At 44.5% G+C, this 18756-nt stretch overlaps 1 protein-coding gene across 10 annotated transcripts; it reads left to right on the top strand.

Moving 5' to 3' along the window:
* Window positions 1-469: 469 nt before the first annotated feature.
* On the top strand, window positions 470-18668 carry SLC25A44 (solute carrier family 25 member 44). Of its 10 annotated transcripts, none has more exons than XM_053666272.1 (7): window positions 470-623; window positions 2251-2376; window positions 2716-2762; window positions 6239-6876; window positions 12967-13094; window positions 16067-16254; window positions 17423-18668. In XM_053666272.1, exons 2-7 carry the CDS (start codon window positions 2374-2376, stop codon window positions 17436-17438), a joined length of 1020 nt encoding a protein of 339 aa, XP_053522247.1. In that variant the 5' UTR covers window positions 470-623; window positions 2251-2373; the 3' UTR covers window positions 17439-18668. The 10 variants fall into 10 exon arrangements, with proteins under 10 accessions (XP_053522247.1, XP_036988484.1, XP_053522252.1 ...); XM_053666276.1 differs by lacking the exon at window positions 470-623 and adding an exon at window positions 6033-6119 and having other exon boundaries at window positions 2336-2376; XM_053666275.1 differs by lacking the exon at window positions 470-623 and adding an exon at window positions 6033-6123 and having other exon boundaries at window positions 2336-2376.
* The last annotated feature ends 88 nt before the right edge of the window (window positions 18669-18756 follow it).

Raw genomic sequence — 18756 nt, 5'->3', positions numbered from 1 at the left:
GTAAATAGTTTCAGGGTTGAAGAGACGCTTAACGTCATTTACCTCAACCCCAGGATGCCCCCTATTTCTGCACTTTTTTGTTTCCAAGCTTCTAAATTGGTTGTGTACCCTTAGTCCTTCCTGCTGCACTTTGGCCTCTACTGTTTTGGCTCCATAGATGAGAAAAGTTACACAAAAGTTAAAGATCAGATTTTAATTTACGAGTTCCAGTAGACCACAAACACCAGATGACACATTTTGATCCGGATCTTCGAGAAGCCCCGGGTTAAACGGTTTCGCGAATTAAAAATACGCATGCGCCGTAGAGCTGAGGGCATGGTGAAGCTAATACAGGCGTGGCTTGTGACCAAATTCAAGATGGCCATTAGGACTGTCCTCCTTCGCTCAGGACTCAGAACACCATTGGTGGAGTTTCCTACCGTTCATTCATGTCCCCGGAGGGGGCGGGAATGACAGCGACCAAATTTCCGGTTCCTGTAGTACCGGGAGCCGGGTCAAGATGGGGGGAAATGCACCCCGAAGCTGGCAGTCGCCAGGAACCGCGGATAAAGTGGGAGCTTCGGCCTAGCGGTCCGGGCTCGGAGTTCGCCTCAGACGCGGCGGAACCGCCCTGATCTGAGAAGGTAAGAAACCATCGGTTTGGGGTGCCTGCAAACTTAAGATCTCCGAGGACCTGGACCTGTCAAGGAGGCAACGGGTGTCTGTCTGCAGTGCCTGGCTGCAGTTCCGTGGGAGCCGGAACAGAAGTGTATAAGGGGGTGTCCTGTACAGTAGGTGGAGAAGATTGTCACGTGGTGTCTGTGATGAGGGGTCACATGGGTACCTATTGAAGACCAAAGGAAGGCTTGATGGGAATCTCACGTAATCCAAGGGAGATTTTCTGGAGGGAGGGGTCGGAGATATCACCAAGGAGTTCTGTAAGGAAATGCATATTCATTAACACAGATGAGTAAGCATGTAAAGGTATTCACGTTCACGTGGATAGCTCCCAGGATGCAGAGCGTTGATGCAGATGCAGTAGGGAGAACAGAGGAATAGGAGGAAGCAAAGATCTTGTTTCCGGCTGAGCAGTGGGGATCAAACTCCGTGGGTATCTTCTTAGGAGTTATAGAAGGTGATTTAACTTGGTGGGTGGGGGTGGTTGACTGAAAAGATCTGAATGAGTCTAGTAGACATTACTGGCCAAGTTCTGGTGACAAGTCAGGATGGAGTCAGCGTTCCTAACCTAGTCACAGTGGTCGTGGGCTTTTAGAGTGTAGTTATCATTGTTATAGTACTGACAGTCCTTAATATTTGCAGTAATGTCTCTCAAACTGTGACACACACATTAATCACTCCAGATCTTGTTAAAATGTTGGCTGTTAAAATGCAGATCTAGGGTGCATTCTGAAATTTTGTATTTCTCACAAGCTCCCAGGTGATGTCCATGCTGCTGGTCTGTCTACCACTTTGAACAGCAAGGGTTTAGAGCAGCACTGTCCAAAGGAGCTTTCTGCAATGATAGAAGTGCTTTGCTGGTAACAAAATGCTACACACATATTAGTTCATATCAGTTGCACCACACCACACTGTTATATAATCATGCTTTACATAATGACATGTCAGTCAGCGACAGATCACATATATGATGGTGGTCCCATAAGATTATAATGGAGCTGAAAATTTTCTACTGTCTAGTGATGCTGTAGTTATCATAATTTAATTTAATCTCGTAATGTAATGCTTCACTCATGTGTTTGTGGTGATGCTGGTATAAAAACATACAATTATGTACAATACATAATAGTTGATAATTGTTACTATTACTGTGTTACTGATTTATGTATTTATTATAAACATTATTTTAAATTTTTATTTAATTATTTTTATTTAGTTATTTTTAGAGAGAGGGGAAGGGAGGGAGAAAGAGAGGGAGAGAAACATTGATGTGAGAGGGAAACATAGACTGGCTACCTCTCGTAGGGACCCTGACCAGGAACTGAACCCACAACCCAGGCATGTCCTTGTACCTTTGGAATGGAACCAGTGACCCTTTGCTATGTAGGATGATGCCCAACCAACTGAGCCACACTAGTCAGGACTAAACATTATTTTAGAGTGTACTCTTTCTACTTATTAAAAAAAGCTTGCTGTAAAGCGTATGCCGTATTACACAGACAGCGGCCTCACCCATCTCATATCTACCAAGTCTCTTGATTGAATTATTTTCTCTTGTGCTTGATTTAATCTCATGTCGTTTTATGAATTTAGTGCAGCCTAGGTGCACAGTGTTTATAAAGCCCACAGCCGTGTGCAGTAATGTCCTAGGCCTTCACATTCACTCACCACTCACTGACTCACCCAGAGCAACTTCCAGTCCTGCAAACTCCATTCATGGTAAGTGTCCTATACAGATGCACCATTTTTTATATTTTATGCTGCATTTACATTGTACCTTTTGTATGTTTAGATACAGAAATACTTACCATTGTGTTATAGATGCCTACTGTATTCAGTATAATAATGATGCTCTAAGTGTTTGTAGCCCAGGAGCAATAGGCTGTACCATACAGCCTACGTGTAGTAGTTTATATAGTCTAGGTTTGTGTAAGCGAGCTTTATGGTGTTTGAACAATAACAAAATCACCTAATGGCCCATTTCTCAGAATGTGTCCCTGTTATTAAGTGGCACATGACTGTATAGCTATAGCAGGCTTTATTATACCCATTTCACAGATGAGGAGACGGAATTTCAGTGAAGTGACTTGGTTCCAGTCCTACCAGTAAGTAATGGGAGTAAGGCTCAAACTTGGACCTCCTGATTACTAGTGTCCTTTCCACTGCCTGACCTTGCCTTCCATGTGACACTGCTTGTCTGGAGCAAGAGTCTTACCTCATAACCTAGTGAATAGTCTAGTGTGATTTTCCTGGTACAAGGAAAGTAGACGTGGAGAGAAGGTGTGGTGAACCCCCCAGTTTGCTCCTTTCCACTGGTGGGCTTGGTAATGGGGATTCTGCCTCCGACATCTTGTTTAATAACTTCAGAACATCTTGGGTTATCTGTTGGATCTCTATAGGAAGCACTTCAGCGTTTATACCCGAGCAGTGTTAAAAGTTGGGGAAAATTTAGAACTGGAGTTATGTATACAAGTAAGGGTCTGGGAAGAGCCATAATGAACCTGGGCTGATTGCGTTGCGGGGAGGGAGGCTGAAGGAAGTGTACATGCAGCTATCTGCAAGGAGTATTTTCCAAAGGGTAAAACAAGAAGAACTAGTTTTGATACTTCAGCAGGAAGTTTGGAGGTTATATAATCAAGAGCAGGTTGAGATTCCACCTTTTAGGAGCAGTCCTACTTTTTGAAGGGAAGAGGGGAGGGGATGCAATGCCCCCCTCCTTCTTCAAATATAGAGGCTTATCCCTCTGAGACATGACTCTGAGTGGCTTCTTCTGTCACCAGAGCAATTGCAGAAGTTACCTGCTTCAGCTTTGGAGAGTCCCCTTTTCCCTCTTGGAATTTAAAATAGACAGGCACAGCCTTGGCCAATGCTCAGCTGCTCGGAGTATCCTCCCATATATCAACAGGTTTTGGGTTCAATTGCCCAGGTCGGGGCACATACCCAGGTTGCAGGTTTGATGCCTGGTTGGGGTTGCTTCCTATAGGAGGCAACTGATCAATATTTCTCTCTCTCTCCTTTCCTCTCTCTCTAAAATTAATACACATATCCTTGGGTGAGGATTTTTTAAAAAGAGTAAAACAGACTGGCGCATGTCAGAGATGGAGAAAAACAGGCACTGGCTCCTGCCTTAGGATTTCTCATCAGGATACGCTGGTACTGTGTGATTCAGCTTGTAGTGCCCACAAAGCCAGGTCCTAGGACAGAATCCTTTGTTGCTCTGCCTCTGCCCTGCTTAGGACACACTTTGCATGAGCCCTGCTGTGTTTGTCCTGTGACAGTGTGACTAGCCACTCAGTTTGATCGCTCCACGAGCATACTGAGAGAACAGGGCAGCTCTTGGTTTCTCTAGAGCGGGGGTGTCAAACTCATTTTCACTGGGGGCCACATCATTCAAACTGCTTTGTCCTCCTCCAGGAAGCCTGTCTTGGTTACATGTACCTCACCAATGACTCATCTTGAAGGTGAGGTTTTTCTTCGCCTACGAGGTACTCAGTGTGCACTGCAGGTATTCTGTGCTCAGTGAAAGTTATACAGTCCAGCTGAGGGAACACGGAAAAGCTAACCTTGCTTTTCCACCGACTTCTGCATTAGCGCTGGGACTGCTTGTGTAGAACATTTCAACCCTCTGGAGTTGTGCCTTTGATATAGCACCTCCTTTCCCAGCCCTCAGGATTTCTGTCAAACCCTGGGGAGCCCCTGACTTCTCACTCCTTCTTTCCCCTTTCCCCTTGAACTTCCCACTTTTCCCTTCTGTTTGAAAATGTCTAGTACCCCACACGGGAGCATATTACACTGTTACTAGGAATATGTCTGATATATGATGTTCTCTCATTTGACAGTTCTTCAGTTGGAAGGTTCTGATTTTATGCAATTATTACATTAGTAAACTTTTTAGTTTTGTTTTGTTAGGCAGTGGATGCACTTAACATGAGGGTCACATGTACATTAATTTGCCCTGGATACTTTACCTCTATATCTGACATCCATTTTCCAGAGAGATACTGTATCTCTTGAACACACTGAGTTTCTTGAAGGCAGAACCTATACTGTGTTACTCAACTCTCCCTTCATTATCTGGAACTGATGATGAAGTTCCATGATTTTTATGATTTATATGCTTAGGAATGAAAGGGGTCAAGCATGATCTTTTCCCTGTAGTTCTCAAGACTCTTTAGGTGGTGGTTTTCTTTCTTTAAAGTGAATTATCTAATAACCAGAGAGGACTCTGACCTTTGCCTTGTCCCTGACATTCTACTCTCATTGGAGAGAGGGGAGGTGTGTGAGGGGATGCCCTGTGGTATGAAATCCCCACTGAGATTCTTCACCATACTTTTTTTAAAAAAAATTTAATTAATTAATTAAATTGTTGTTCAAGTACAGTTTTCTGTGTTTTACTTCCATCCCAGCCCACCCCGCCCCAGTGCTCCCCACCTCCCTCCCATTTCCACCCCCCTTAGTTTTTGTCCAGATGTCCTTTTTTTTTTTTTTAAGATTTTATTTATTCATTTTTAGAGAGAGGTGAAGAGAAGGAGAATGAGAGGGAGAGGATCATCAATGTGTGGTTGCCTCTTGCGTGCCCTGTACCAGGGACCTGGCCTGCAACCTAGGCATGTGCCCTGAGTGGGAATCGAACTGGCAACCCCTTGGTTCACAGCCTGTGCTCAATCCACTGAGCTACACCAGCCAGGGCTCCATGTGTCCTTTGTACGTGTTCCTGTAAACCCTTCCCCTTTTCCCCTGAAATTCCCTCCCCTGTCCCCTCTGGTCCCTATCAGCCTGTTTTGTATTTCAGTGTCTTTGGTTATATTTTGCTTGCTCGTTTGTTTTGTTGTCTAGGTTCCTGTTAAAGGTGAGATCATATGGTATTTGTCTTTTACCGCCTGGCTTATTTCACTCAGCATGATGCTTTCCAGTTCCATCCATGCTATTGTAACACCATGCTTTCTTCTAATGCAAACTGAAGAAAATTTGAGGGTAGTTAGTGCAGGCCAGGAGAGCTCAGAGGGGCCAGCATGGAAACCAGAAGTAAAGTCAGGTGAGTGAGCTGGTAAATGGTGATAAAAGGCATCCTCCTGAAGATGCGAGGCCAGGCCAAGGCAGTGCCTCCTCAGTGAGCCTAGAGCATCGAAAATGGAACTCTTCCCTTCAGCCTTTCAGAACCTCTGAAATGTCACCTAGTGACATCTCATTAGCCCACAGAAAGGACAAGTCCTTGCATCCTGCCAGGTGGTTGGTTTGTCCACGGCATTCTGAACTCTGCCTGGATGAGCCAGAGAAGGAGAATGGGACATAACAGAGGCAGAAAGAACAGAATAGCGGACAAGCAGAGGGTAGGGAGCTGAGCTGGGAGTGAAACCAGGGTTTCTGGAATTCAGGAGCACTGAAAAAAGAGAGAGAAGGGGATGGTCTCCTGACCTGTGAAGGAAGACCCAGAACAAGGCTGGGTGAAGTCGGAGCTTTGGGTAGGTGAGTACCCTGGGAGATGAAGCCTGAGAATGAGGCTTCAGAGCCTAGCCAGAAGGGGAAAGTGTGAAGTTCTGACCTCCTTCCCCACATCCCCTCACCCTGTTCAAATCCCCAGGACTTCAGGCACAATGGAAGACAAACGCAACATCCAGATCATCGAGTGGGAACACCTGGACAAGAAGAAGTTCTATGTGTTTGGTGTGGCAATGACAATGATGATCCGTGTCAGCGTCTATCCATTCACCCTCATCCGAACTCGGTTGCAGGTTCAGAAAGGCAAGAGCCTCTACCATGGGACTTTTGACGCCTTCATCAAGATCCTGCGAGCAGATGGTATGACTGGCCTCTATCGGGGCTTCCTGGTCAACACCTTTACCCTCATTTCGGGCCAGTGCTATGTCACCACTTATGAGCTCACACGGAAGTTTGTAGCTGACTACAGCCAGAGCAATACAGTCAAGTCGCTGGTGGCTGGCGGCTCAGCCTCTCTTGTGGCCCAGAGCATCACAGTGCCCATTGATGTGGTCTCCCAGCACCTGATGATGCAGCGTAAGGGTGAGAAAGTGGGCCGCTTCCAAGTGCAAGGGAACCCAGAGGGACAAGGGGTAGTTGCCTTTGGTCAAACCAAGGACATCATCAAGCAGATCCTGCGGGCTGATGGTCTTCGAGGCTTCTACCGAGGCTATGTGGCTTCGCTGCTTACCTACATCCCAAACAGCGCTGTTTGGTGGCCCTTCTATCACTTCTACGCAGGTAAGTGGGGACCAGGAGAGTGGGGTGGAGGTTGGGTTTACTAATCTGGCTAAGATACCATTGTTCTATATATGTGATAATAGGAGATTTAATGGGAGAATGGGCCATTCATTCAGCAAACAGTTGATTCAAGAGGATTCAAAGATGAATAATACATAGTAATTGCCCTGGCTGGTGTGGCTCAGTGAATTGAGTACTGGCCTGTGAACCGAAAAGTTGCTGGTTCAATTCCCAGTCAGGGCACATGCCTGGGTTGCAGGCCAGGTCCCCAGTTGGGGGTGTGCGAGAGGCAACTGATTGATGTTTCTCTCTCTCTTTCTCCTCTTTTTTTTTTTTTTTTTTTTAGAGTCCATATTTTATTAACTTTCACAGCCAGCACTGAATCAATGTTAGTTAATAAATGAATAATAAATGAGTCTTTCTCCTCTTTAAATAAATAAAGTATTTATTTATTAAAACTGTAAAAAAAATATAGTTCTTGCCTTCAAGGAACTTATATTAGAGTGGGGGGAAATCAGACAAATGAATTAGATGAATGTAGAACACAGAGTGTGTTCTGGGTGCATTGGAATCAACTAGGGCTAGTGGAATATTGGCAAGAATTGGAAGATAGGAAAGGACAACACTAAGGGGTATTTGGTATTTGAAGGTAAAATTAATGAATAATAGTGAGTGTTAGAGTTGGATGCCTTTCCTTGCCAATGTTAAATTCAAGATGTGATGAACCGTGAACCTCTCCATTCCCGTAATGTATTTTTTTACTTTAATTTTTTAATTTTTTATTTTTTTAAAGATTTTATTTATAGACAGAGGGGAAGAGAGGGAGAAAGAGAAGGAGAGAAACATTAATGTGTGGTTGCCTCTCATGTGCCCCCTACTGGGGACCTGGCCGGCAACCCAGGCATGTGCCCTGACTGGGAATTGAACTAGCGATTCTGTGGTTCGCAGGCCAGTACTCAATCCACTGAGCCATATCAGCCAGGGTCGCTGATATGCGACCTGGCTGAGTTTTATTTATTTATTTTTAGAGAGGAGAAGGGAGGGAGAAATAGAGGATGAGAAACATTGATGTGTGAGAGAAACATCGATTGGTTGTCTCTCCCATACCCCCAACTGGGGACCTGGCCCACAACCCAGGCATGTGCCCTAACTGGGAATCGAACCCGTGACCCCTTGATTCACAGGCTAGCTAGCACTCAATCACTGAGCCACACCAGCCAAGGCTATAATGTAGTTTTGTTCATAACACATTTTACTTCTTTTTAAGTATTTCCCAGAAGTGGGATTATTGTGTCAAAAGATAAGATTTTTGAGGGCCTCAGTAAACATTGCCAGATTGCCTTCTGAAAGGACAGAACACATGCCAAGAGCAGGATCGGAGTATGCCCACTACTCTGTGGCACCCACAGCTTTGGGTAACTACCAGATTCTACGTGTAGTTGCCTCTTGAGTGCCCCCCACTGAGGACTAACTACCAAATTCTAGTTAGGGCAGTATGTGTTTGCAGCAGCCTCCCTAACCCTGCTGCTGGCTTCTCACCCTTCTCATCCAGAATGTCAGTGGACATTCTGTCTCATGGCGTCTGGGACTTTTCTAACCATATTGTATGAGGACTTCCTGACCTATGATCATTGTTTTTCTACGGCACTGTACTTTTCTAGTTCTCCTGTTTTCTGACTGTACCTCTTGTTCCTCTTCTTCCCCTTCTTCTCCTTTTCTTCCTCTTCTCCTTCCTCCTCCTCCTCCTTTTTTGCTAGCTGTTTCTTTTTCTTCTGTTTAACACAATATTTCATCTATTTACTATTTATAATATTTCAATATTTACTCTATATAACACAATAGAGTATTTGGTCCAATTCACATACCTGGACTCCAACTCTGATCCTTTGTATCAGATCTTTAGGATTGAATCCTGGCAATCTTTTCATTTTTACTTTTAAGATTTTATTTATTTATTTTGAGAGAGAGGAGAACAGAGGGGAAAAAGAGAGAGAGAGAAACATCAATGCGTGAGAGAAACATGGATTGGTTGCCTCTCGCACACCCCCAAATGGGGACCTGGCCTGCAACCCAGGCACGTGCCCTGACTGGCAACTGGACCTGCGACCTTTCAGTTTTCGGGACGACACCCACCCCACTGAGCTGCACCAGCCAGGGTGATCCTAGCAATCTTAATGTTAAAAACAGCTTTCTAGGAAATATGAATATTTCCTCTGCAATCTATCTTTGCCCTTTTTTCCTCATTTGATTTTATTTACAATTGAGTTGTACTTCTCTAACATGTCCAAAAATCTCTATTTCTATTCCCAGACTAGCCTGTACAGAGCTCCCGACAAACATTCTGACTGACCTCTCAATCTGGATGCATGTGTTTTCATGTGAAATTTTGTTCAATGAACTATTCTTCATTCCCTTCTGACTTATTTATGTCCGTCAGCAGCCACGTTATTCTCCACATCACTGAGACTGAAGCCTAGGGGGTTGTGCTTGGCCACTCCCTTTTCCTTGTTACCACATGTAGTCCTTGTGACCCAGAATATCTTTCCCAACTTTCTCTCTGTTCCTGCTGCCTTTGCTGGAAACCATGTTACTGATAACACCCTGCTGGACAGCAGCATCTGTTCTCTCTGTCTGTGCCTTCCAATCCCTCACTCACCTCTTAAACAATTAACTTTTTAAAACCTGTCATGATATTCAGTGGATCCACTGCTTGCTGAGTAAAAATCCAAACTTGTCAGCTTGGCTTCAACCTCCCTTTACAGTGGGACCTCCTGCTGCTCCCCTTCGTACGGTCCCTGCTGCAGCCGGGCCAGCCAACGTACAGTGCTCCAGACATGCACCGTTCCTCCTGCCTTTGCTTGTTTGTATCATTCCTCTGCCCAGACGCCTTCCAGGGACACTTCCCCAGGCGGAACTTGACTTAATCTTTTCTTACTGTCTTCCTCATCCTCTCCATGTAGCCCTTAACCCAGAAGTGATTTTTCCTTCCTTTCAACCACCATAATATTGCTTGTATCTTGCTTAAGGCAGTTATAACATTTGCCTTGATGTTATTTGTGTGTGCCTTATCTCTTCTACAATGTGGAAATGTTCTTTTATTTTTAATGCACATTTTTCCAGCTATTTTAGATACAATTGATTGGATATTTTTTTGAAAGGGGGAGGAAACTAACGTTTGTTGAATACCCATTATATACCAGGCTCTGTGACCTGGTATATAATGACACTGTGTGTCTCAGGGCCCAGGGAATTGAAGTGCTCAGTAAATATTTGTTGAATGGATAGATTGGTTCTCATCACTCCCTTTTGCTTAAAATCTACCAATGCTGATTTATGGGCATTTAGAATAAAATCTAGTGCTTCCCTTTGTCAACACAGGTCTACGTGATCTGGCTCCTGTCTGCTTTTTCAGCCCCATCTTGTGTTTCTCCGCTTTCTCACTCGGGTCCATCCTCACTGTCTTTCAGTTCCTGAAACACACCAAGCTCTGTTGTTACTGCAAAGCTCTTGCAGATAACACTCTTTCTGCCTGGAATACCCATTCTTTGTATGGCTGGTCCTTCTCATGCTTCAGGCCTTAGCTTCCATGTCACCTTTGCAAAGTGAACTTCTTTAACTACCCAGTTGGAAAGAGGACTCTTTTCTTCTTCAGCACCTTGTTTCCATAAGAGCACTTGTTATAATTTGTAGTAATCTTATTTCCAACTCCCAGCTCCTTAATTAGACTGTGAGTTCCATGAAGGCATTTCTCTGTTCATTTCTCTGTTTTATGTCAAGTGCTTATTTCAGTGCCAGACATCTAGTAAGCATTAAATAAATATTTATTCATATTACTTGTCCAAAGTCATTTAGCCAGGAGGGACTTAAACCAAGTTAGATAGTAGGTGTCCAGTAAACACTTACTGAATGAATAATGGAGAAGGAAAGACATGGGGCTCTTTCCCCCACCGCCTTGCCTTTGACTTTCCATCTTCTCTCCAAGCCCCAGGAAAATGGCATGTATGCATGACTAGCATTGGAATCTGGGTCCTACTGCAGCGCACAGGCTTGGGGCCAGTGCAGACAGGCCCAAGGAGGCCGGCAGTGCCAGTCCAGAGCCTCCCTAGTAGTGGTTATGAAACGCTTTCTCCTCTAGAGAAACAGGACACCCATGAGGTGGAGCCACTGCTTTACTCCGTTTCTGTTTGTATGCTGACCCTGGGGAAGAAGGCGATCAGAAATCAGGGACAGGCGGTTCTGGTAGGGTTTAAGGAGTTCTGCCTGCTGCCAGGACTTCGAGGCTCTCACTTCTGCCCTGCCAGCATCCACCATCATACTTGCCTCCTAATATTTAGTTGCCCGACCACAAATTACCCACACTCGGAGCCTCAGAAAAAACTCTGAAAGGTATTATGATGGTGGAATTGTAGAGAGATACTGAGAGTGGATCTTCGAGATGATAAGTCTGTTTTATATCCAGTCTCACTTAAAGTAAAAGCCACAGCTTTGCAATGGCTTCAAGGTCCTAAATGACTTACCAGTTGGATCTCATCTACTGTTACTTCCCATTCTGCTCCAGGCACACTGGCCTTGCTGCCCTTCGAAGACTTCAGGTGTGTTCTTGCCTTTACATAGGATGTTACTTCTGCTTGGAAAGTTCTTCCCACAGGGCCATATGGCTTGCATGCTTTTTTAGGACTTTGCTTAAACTTCACCTTCTTAAAGAGGGCTTTCATGACTGCCTTGTTTAGATTGACAACCCCTTCATCCCCTACCCTTGGCATTTCCTGTCTTCCTTTCCTGCTTTATTATTTTTTTGTTTTAGATTTTAAAAATTATTTATTTTTAGAGAGAGGGGTAAGGAGGGAGAGAAGGAAAGAAACATCAATGTGTGGTTGCCTCTCTCACACCCAAAACAAGGGACATGGCCGGCAACCCAGGCATGTGCCCTGACTGGGAATCGTGCTGGCAACCCTTTGATTCACAGGCCCGTCATTGCTGCTTTATTTTTATTGATAGCTAGCACACATCACCTTCTGATAAAGCTCTGTATTTTGTTTTTTATTTGTTTATTGTCTGTTTTACCCCACTAAAATGTAAATTTTATAGGGGCAGGGATTTTGAGGTGCTTTTATTCACTGTTATATCCTGAGAAGCCAGGGTGACTGGCTCACGGTAGCCACTTGATATGTCTTCGTTGAGTAAAGGCATGAATCTTGTCTTTCACCTCCAGACAGGGGAAAGCGAACGATTCAGTTGCAGATGAACTTCCCAGTGGTACTGGAAATGGGTGAATCTGGGTATTATTCAATATTCTTCATTAACGTTTTGAAAAATGAATTTTTCTTTCTCGATATAGGCTGGAGAAAAGTTCTCACTGTAGGATATGACTTTTTTTTTTAACTGTAATTGTTGTTACATGTAAAAACATTTACATGGTTCAAAATTCAAAAGGGAAGATGGGGAGTACTGTGAAAAGGCCCCTGACGCACTCCAGGCAGCGTTACCGGTTTTCAGTGTGTCCTACCAGTCATCCAGTGCACAGCATAGAGAATATGTAGCATGTGCTTTTCTAGCCTATGAGTTGGGTGGAGTAGGGTCCAGGCATAATATTTTTTTAATGTTTTTTTAAAGATTTTTATTTATTTATCTTTAGAGGGAAAGGGAAGGAGAGAGGGAGATAAATATCAATGTATGGTTGCCTCTCGTGTGTCCCCTGCTGGGAACTGGCCTGCAACCCAGCCACGTGCCCTGACTGGGAATCGAACCTCGATCCTTTGGTTCGCAGGCCCGCACTCAATCCACTGAGCTATGCCAGCCAGGGCCAGGCATAATATTTTTATATCAGGAAAGATTTCACTTCATCAGATGAAAGGAATAAGCAAGAAAAGAGGTTTTGAAATTTCCTTCTGGAAAGAGCCAGAGATGTATAGTGTTTTGTTGGTTCAGAAGGATGCAAAGAAGAAAAAAAAGACGGGAATTGTAGGGATGGGGCAGGGATCGGTCTAAGGTGGTTAAGGATGGAGGGTTTGGGCCGACTGGTAGGAGCAGTGTGAGGGCAGACGGGGTGGCACCTCATGTCTTAAGGCATTGTCTTGCCCTCCATTCCAGAGCAGCTCTCACACCTCTGCCCTAAGGAGTGCCCTCACATTGTCTTTCAAGCCATCTCAGGGCCACTGGCTGCAGCTACCGCTTCCATCCTCACCAACCCCATGGATGTCATCCGAACCCGAGTGCAGGTAAGACCAGCCCCCTCCCCCAGCCTCCTCCCACACGAGCCACTAGGTATGTTTAACAATTTTTTTTCACCTCCATTTATCCCCTTATACCCCCTTCCACCTCTACCCACCTCCCTCCCCTCAACAATTACCACACGTTGTCCATGTCCATGAGTTCTTTTTTTCTTCTTTTTTTTTGTTGATCCCTTCAATATTTTTAAAATTTTATTTATTGATTTTTAGAGAGTATTACTGTCTAAAAATTGATTTGGTGTTCCACTTGTTTATGCAGTTACTGGTTATTTTTTTATTTTTAAGATTCTATTTATTTACTTTTAGAGAGGGGGGTAGATAGGGAGAAATATTGATGTGCAAGAGAAACATCTGTAGGTTGCCTCTTATGTACCCCCAACTGGGGACCAAACCCACAACCCAGGCATGTGCCCTGACTGGGAATCAAACCATCAACTCTTCACTCTGCGGGACAGTGCCCAACCAACTGAGCCACGCCAGTCAGGGCTCATTGGTTGATTCTTGTATGTGCCCTAACTGGGGATCAAATCCGCAATCTTGGTGTTTCAGGATGACACTAAGCCAGCAGTCCCAATCTTTCTGGCACCAGCAGCCGTTTTCGTGGAAGACAGTTTTTCCACAGACTGGGGTGGAGTAAGGGGAGACAGGAGGCTGAGCTCAGTGCTAATGGGAGTGGTGTCCACACGACAGAGGAAGGGAGGCTAGGGACCCCTGCTCTAACCAACTGGGCTACCCAGCCAGGGTCAATCTAGGTGTCGTTTTTAAATAATTTTTTATTTTTCAGTTACAGCTGACATGCAATATTATATTAGTTTCAGGTGCACAACATAATGATTAGTCATTTGTATAAATTACTAAGCGATCATCCCGATAAACCTAGTACCCATCTGACACCATTTGGTTGTTATTGTATTCCCTATGCTGTACCTTACATCCCTGGCACTGTTTTTCTAACCAGCAATTGGCATATCTTAATTCCTTCCCCCTTTTTTAAGAGAGTAAAGATTTTATTCACTCTCGAAGAAAGGAGAGGGGCATGGTATGGAGAGACAGACCAGCGTCCTTCCCTTTTTTCATCCAACTGCCTCTAACCTCCTCTCATCTGCTAACCATCAAAATGTTCTCTGTATCATGGAGTCTGTTTCTATTTTGTTTGTTTGTTTATTTTTTATATTGCACATATAAGTGAAATCATATATTTGTCTTTCTCTGTCTGACTTATTTCATTTAGCTTAATTACCTCTAGATCTATCCATATTGTTGCAAATGGCCAAGTTCATTCTCTCTTTTTTTTTTTTATTTTAATCTTCAATGTAGTTACTAATTTGAGAGAGAGAGAGGGATTGATCGGTTGCCTCCCATATATGCCTTGACCAGGGATTGAACCTGCAACCCTTTGGTGTATGGGACGATGCTCCAACCAACTGAACCTCCTGGCCATTTTTTTTATGGCTGAGTAATATTCCATTGTATGTGGAATATTAGATTCCATATCTTAGATTGCTTCCATATTTTAGTTTTAGAGAATAATGCTGCAATGAACATAGGCATACACATGTCTTTTCAAACTAGTATTTTGGATTCCTTCCAATAAATACCCAGAAATGGAATTGCTGAGTCCTTTTTTGTTTCTTGTTATAGCTTTGTTTTAAAGTCTACTTTGTCTGATGTAAGTATTGCTACCTCAGTTTCTTTTCCCATTTTCATTTGCACATAATACCTTTTTCCAGATCTTCACTTTCAGTCTATGTCTTTTGATCTGAAATGGGTCTCTTGTAGGCAGCATATGTGTGGGTCTTGTTTTCTTATCCATTTAGCCACCCCGTGTCTTTTGATTGGGGCATTTAATCCATTTACCTTTAAAGTAATTAGGTGTGTATTTAGTGCCATTTTATTTACATATTTTTAAATCTTTTTTTTTTCCCTTCTTCTTAAAAAAGTTCCTTTGATGATTTCTTTTAACTTTTTCCTATCTGGAAAAATCAGATGATTGCTTTGCAAATAATAAGGTACATAGGTTCCATCTTTCTTCTCTCCTGAGCCTTATCCTAGGTGTTCCACAAGGAGGTCCAGGGAAAGGACAGGTCCCTACTGTGGGGTGCTCCCAGGCCGGAGGAGATGAAGTGCACATGAGGGCCAGAGTTATAGCTATAAAGCCCGCAACATGGCCTTGGATGAGTGTGAGGGTTAGGGGAGCAGAGATGGTCAGATGAGAGTACTCCTGAGAGGAGTGTGGGAGAGGTATGACGAGTAGGGAAAGGTTCTTAGCCATAGATAAGATCACCTTGTGAAGGTCCCACAGTACAGGGGGGTGTATAACAAGGAGTGTATCTGTCCTGCCTTGACCAGGGATCTGAGTGGGCAGCCTCTAAAGGTGTGGTTTGGTGGCAGGGTATGGGACAGGGGGAAGGGGACAAGACTGTGGAGAAAGAAAAGAGATTCCTGCCTTAGCCAGGCTTCCAATGTGATATGGAAGATAGGTGCCTGGGAGACACCAGTCAGAGGGAAGGACTCTAGCCAAGGGGGTTCAGAGGAATTGAGATGGTCAGAATCAAAATCACAGACTGGCAGAGTTGCAGAGGACCTTAGAGGTGATTTAATCCAGCTGCCCTGAGAACAGAGAGAAGCACACAGTCCAAAGACTGATAGCTTTGTAGCTCATCTAATGATATTAAGTAATGGCTAATGTTTATTGAACACTTACTGTCTGCCAGGCCCCGTTCTCAACATTTACTAGTATTCTTTTGTATACTGCTCAGAACAACCACATGGCATAGGAACAATGATCACTGTTTTATATTCAAGGAAACTGAGGTACAAAGAGTTAAGTAAATTACCTGAGGTTATGTGTTAGTAAACTGGGGAGCAGGATTCAAATTCACCCTAAGGCAGAGGGGGAATGAGCAAAGGAGCTTTGACTGTAGACTATGTATGACCTTCCACTGTGTTGACTTTTCTAGGTTGAGGGCAAGAACTCCATCATCCTGACCTTCAGACAGCTGATGGCAGAAGAGGGGCCTTGGGGCCTCATGAAGGGCCTCTCAGCTAGAATCATCTCAGCCACGCCCTCTACCATTGTCATTGTGGTGGGCTATGAGAGCCTCAAGAAACTCAGCCTCCGACCTGAGCTGGTGGACTCGAGACACTGGTAACCAGTGGTGGGAGAGAAGCCTGCTGTTTCCCACACTACTCTGGGTCTAGGGCAGAGGAGGGAGGATAGCACCCTCTCCAAGTGCCCCTGACACATACCTAGCCCTGCCCTGGGCCAGGTGCCCTGTCTGGGACAGGAACAGAGACTGAACTGCTCTCGCCGAAGAGGCCCCACACCTGCATCTCCTGCACCGATTATTTTTAGTTTTCTTGCCAAACTGGGCTCCCTCACTCAGTCCTTGTATTCAATCCTGTCCTAAGGAAACCCACCCTCCCCGCCGGTCCCATTTCACCCCTCCCCTGCTAACCCTTCTGGCTTCCCCTTCCATCTCTGTCCCTGAGATCCTGGTAAGAGCTGTACGTAGAGCTTGCTTACTACCACTGGTTCTTCTACTTGGGCATTCAGCCCAGATTCCAAGCAGCTGCCACCAACCCTTTCCCGCTTCATCTCTTAGGCTTGCTTATTTTTATTTTGGGACTGATTTGTCCACCAGACTACTATACTTTTTCCTGCCACTGGGGGCAAGGTGCCAGGCACTTTTGCACAGGGAGGAGAAATAGCAAAAAACCTCAGAGTACTCATCCTCTCTTTGGAGTAACTAGGTTGGGGAGAAGTGTTAATACTTTATTTTGTGTGTTTATATTTTTTAACATCTGTGAACCAGGTACCGTCTTTGTCCTGCTAAGGCACCAATACAATCCTACAGTCAGTGTTTAACCCTCCCACAGACAGGTAGAAAAATGTAATGTAGCTTTCCCTTCAATCTCAGTTTCCTATTCCTTCCATGTCCCTTCAGTTTCTTAGCCCCAGGACATATAAGCTGTTGTCTTCCCCTGACCCAAATGACTCATGGTAGGCATAATTCTAAGTGGATCGGGCTATCTGGGGCACACAGAACTTGGAGCACTACCCTGAAAAGTTAGGTTGAGAGTGGAGCTGGTTTGGAAAACAACAAGAGGGTATGTGTGCCCCAGCCCATCTCCCCAGACCAGCTGGGCCAGGCCTAGGAGAGGGCAGTGTAGGTTCTCAGCCCCAAGCAATGATAACATAACGTGTATGTACCCCAATCACTTGGACTCATGGAAACAGCTGTTGTCTCATAATGGGAATCTCTGATACATGGAACTGTTTGTGTTTTCTTCTCCCCAACATGAACTCATGCCAGTCATGGTACCCTTTAGAGGGATGCTTGGAAGAGAGTAAAGAGCTGGTCAGGAAATCACCCAATACCAGGACCACTGCATACCAGCCTGATACTGCCGAGATTAGCTGATGCTCTCAGGAGCTAGATGATGAACGCTGCTTCCCTGCCTCATCCTCCCCACCTCGTCTACCAAGCCTGTTGTGCAGGTGAAGAGAGATGCAGGAAACGGGATGAGAAGAAATCATATGAAACCCTACACTTCTACTTGAGACATTTGGCCAGAATGATTCTTCAAACCTTCTTATTGGTCCCACCCCCTGGGAAGGGCCATGGTGCCAATTTGAAAGGTGCTAGCTACCTTCTGAAGCCTTTCTATTTCTTATGGCTGCCCCACATTCTGTCACCCTGGCCAGATTCAGATCAGAATCTGAAGACCACATTTTTCTACTTTTACTACCACCACTGTCCATCCTGGGATTTTATCTTTGAGGGTTATCTTCCCTTTAACTTATCTTTATTTTTATTTGCCTTTTCTTGCACTTTATCAAGAGTTCAATTTCTGTCTACAAATGGTCATCCAAAGGGTTGGGCCCATAGATCATTCTGAATTTTCCTGCCCCTCAGTGACCCCTTTACCTTAGAACCCCCAACAAAATAGAAGCTAGCCTTCTCTCTCTTTAAACTCATTCTAGTGACACCTTTGGAGATTGTATTCCAGCTCAACTCCTTCCCCTCCCTAGAAACTTGTCCCCACTATGGCCAAGTGGGTAAAGTATCATGGTCAGGACACAGTCTCCTGCCTTTCATGCCTTAGAATGTTTCTCCTTTGTTCTATTTTCTTGTACAGTATTTCATAGCCTTTTAGCCATTCTCTCCCTTCCTCCCTCCCTCTCCTCTCTCGTTTCAAAGGATGATGAGCTTATTATTATTTTTTTTTTATAATGAAAGAACCCCTGGTCACTACTTTCCCATCTAATTGGGTTCCATTAAAACATGACTTGGTGGGAATGGGACAGTGGGCTTCCGTTTTCCCAGGACCATAGACAGCAGTTTTAATGTAGTAGTCCATAGCCAAAACTGGAAGAAACTCGGGAGACCGAGCAAGATAGAAAAACTGATGCGAGTATTGAGGGACAGAGGAACGAAAAAACCGATGCGGTAACATTTGATAAAGTGACTCTTGTGAATAATAACTGCAAACATTCATTCACTGTTGCACTGTACCAAGTCTGTGAAGTGTAATTAAAAGTTTGTATTGAGCCCCTGAGCTGTGGCTGGCACTCATTTTGCCGGCTTGCGGAGGAAGTACTCCAACGCACTACAGCACTGCTTTTATCAGCGGTCAACCGTCATCC

The sequence above is a fragment of the Artibeus jamaicensis genome, unplaced genomic scaffold, assembly GCF_021234435.1.
Source record: "Artibeus jamaicensis isolate MK-2021 breed Jamaican fruit bat unplaced genomic scaffold, CSHL_Jam_final contig_447, whole genome shotgun sequence".
Classification (NCBI taxonomy): Eukaryota; Metazoa; Chordata; class Mammalia; order Chiroptera; family Phyllostomidae; genus Artibeus; species Artibeus jamaicensis.
This window is presented reverse-complemented; position numbering and strand designations above follow the sequence as displayed.

Coding starts and splice junctions, on each gene's coding strand:
- SLC25A44 (XM_053666272.1), top strand. Junction 2,763..6,238: donor ACTTGGTTCCAGTCCTACCA/GTAAGTAATGGG, acceptor TCAAATCCCCAG/GACTTCAGGCACAATGGAAG. Junction 6,877..12,966: donor CTTCTATCACTTCTACGCAG/GTAAGTGGGGAC, acceptor CCTCCATTCCAG/AGCAGCTCTCACACCTCTGC.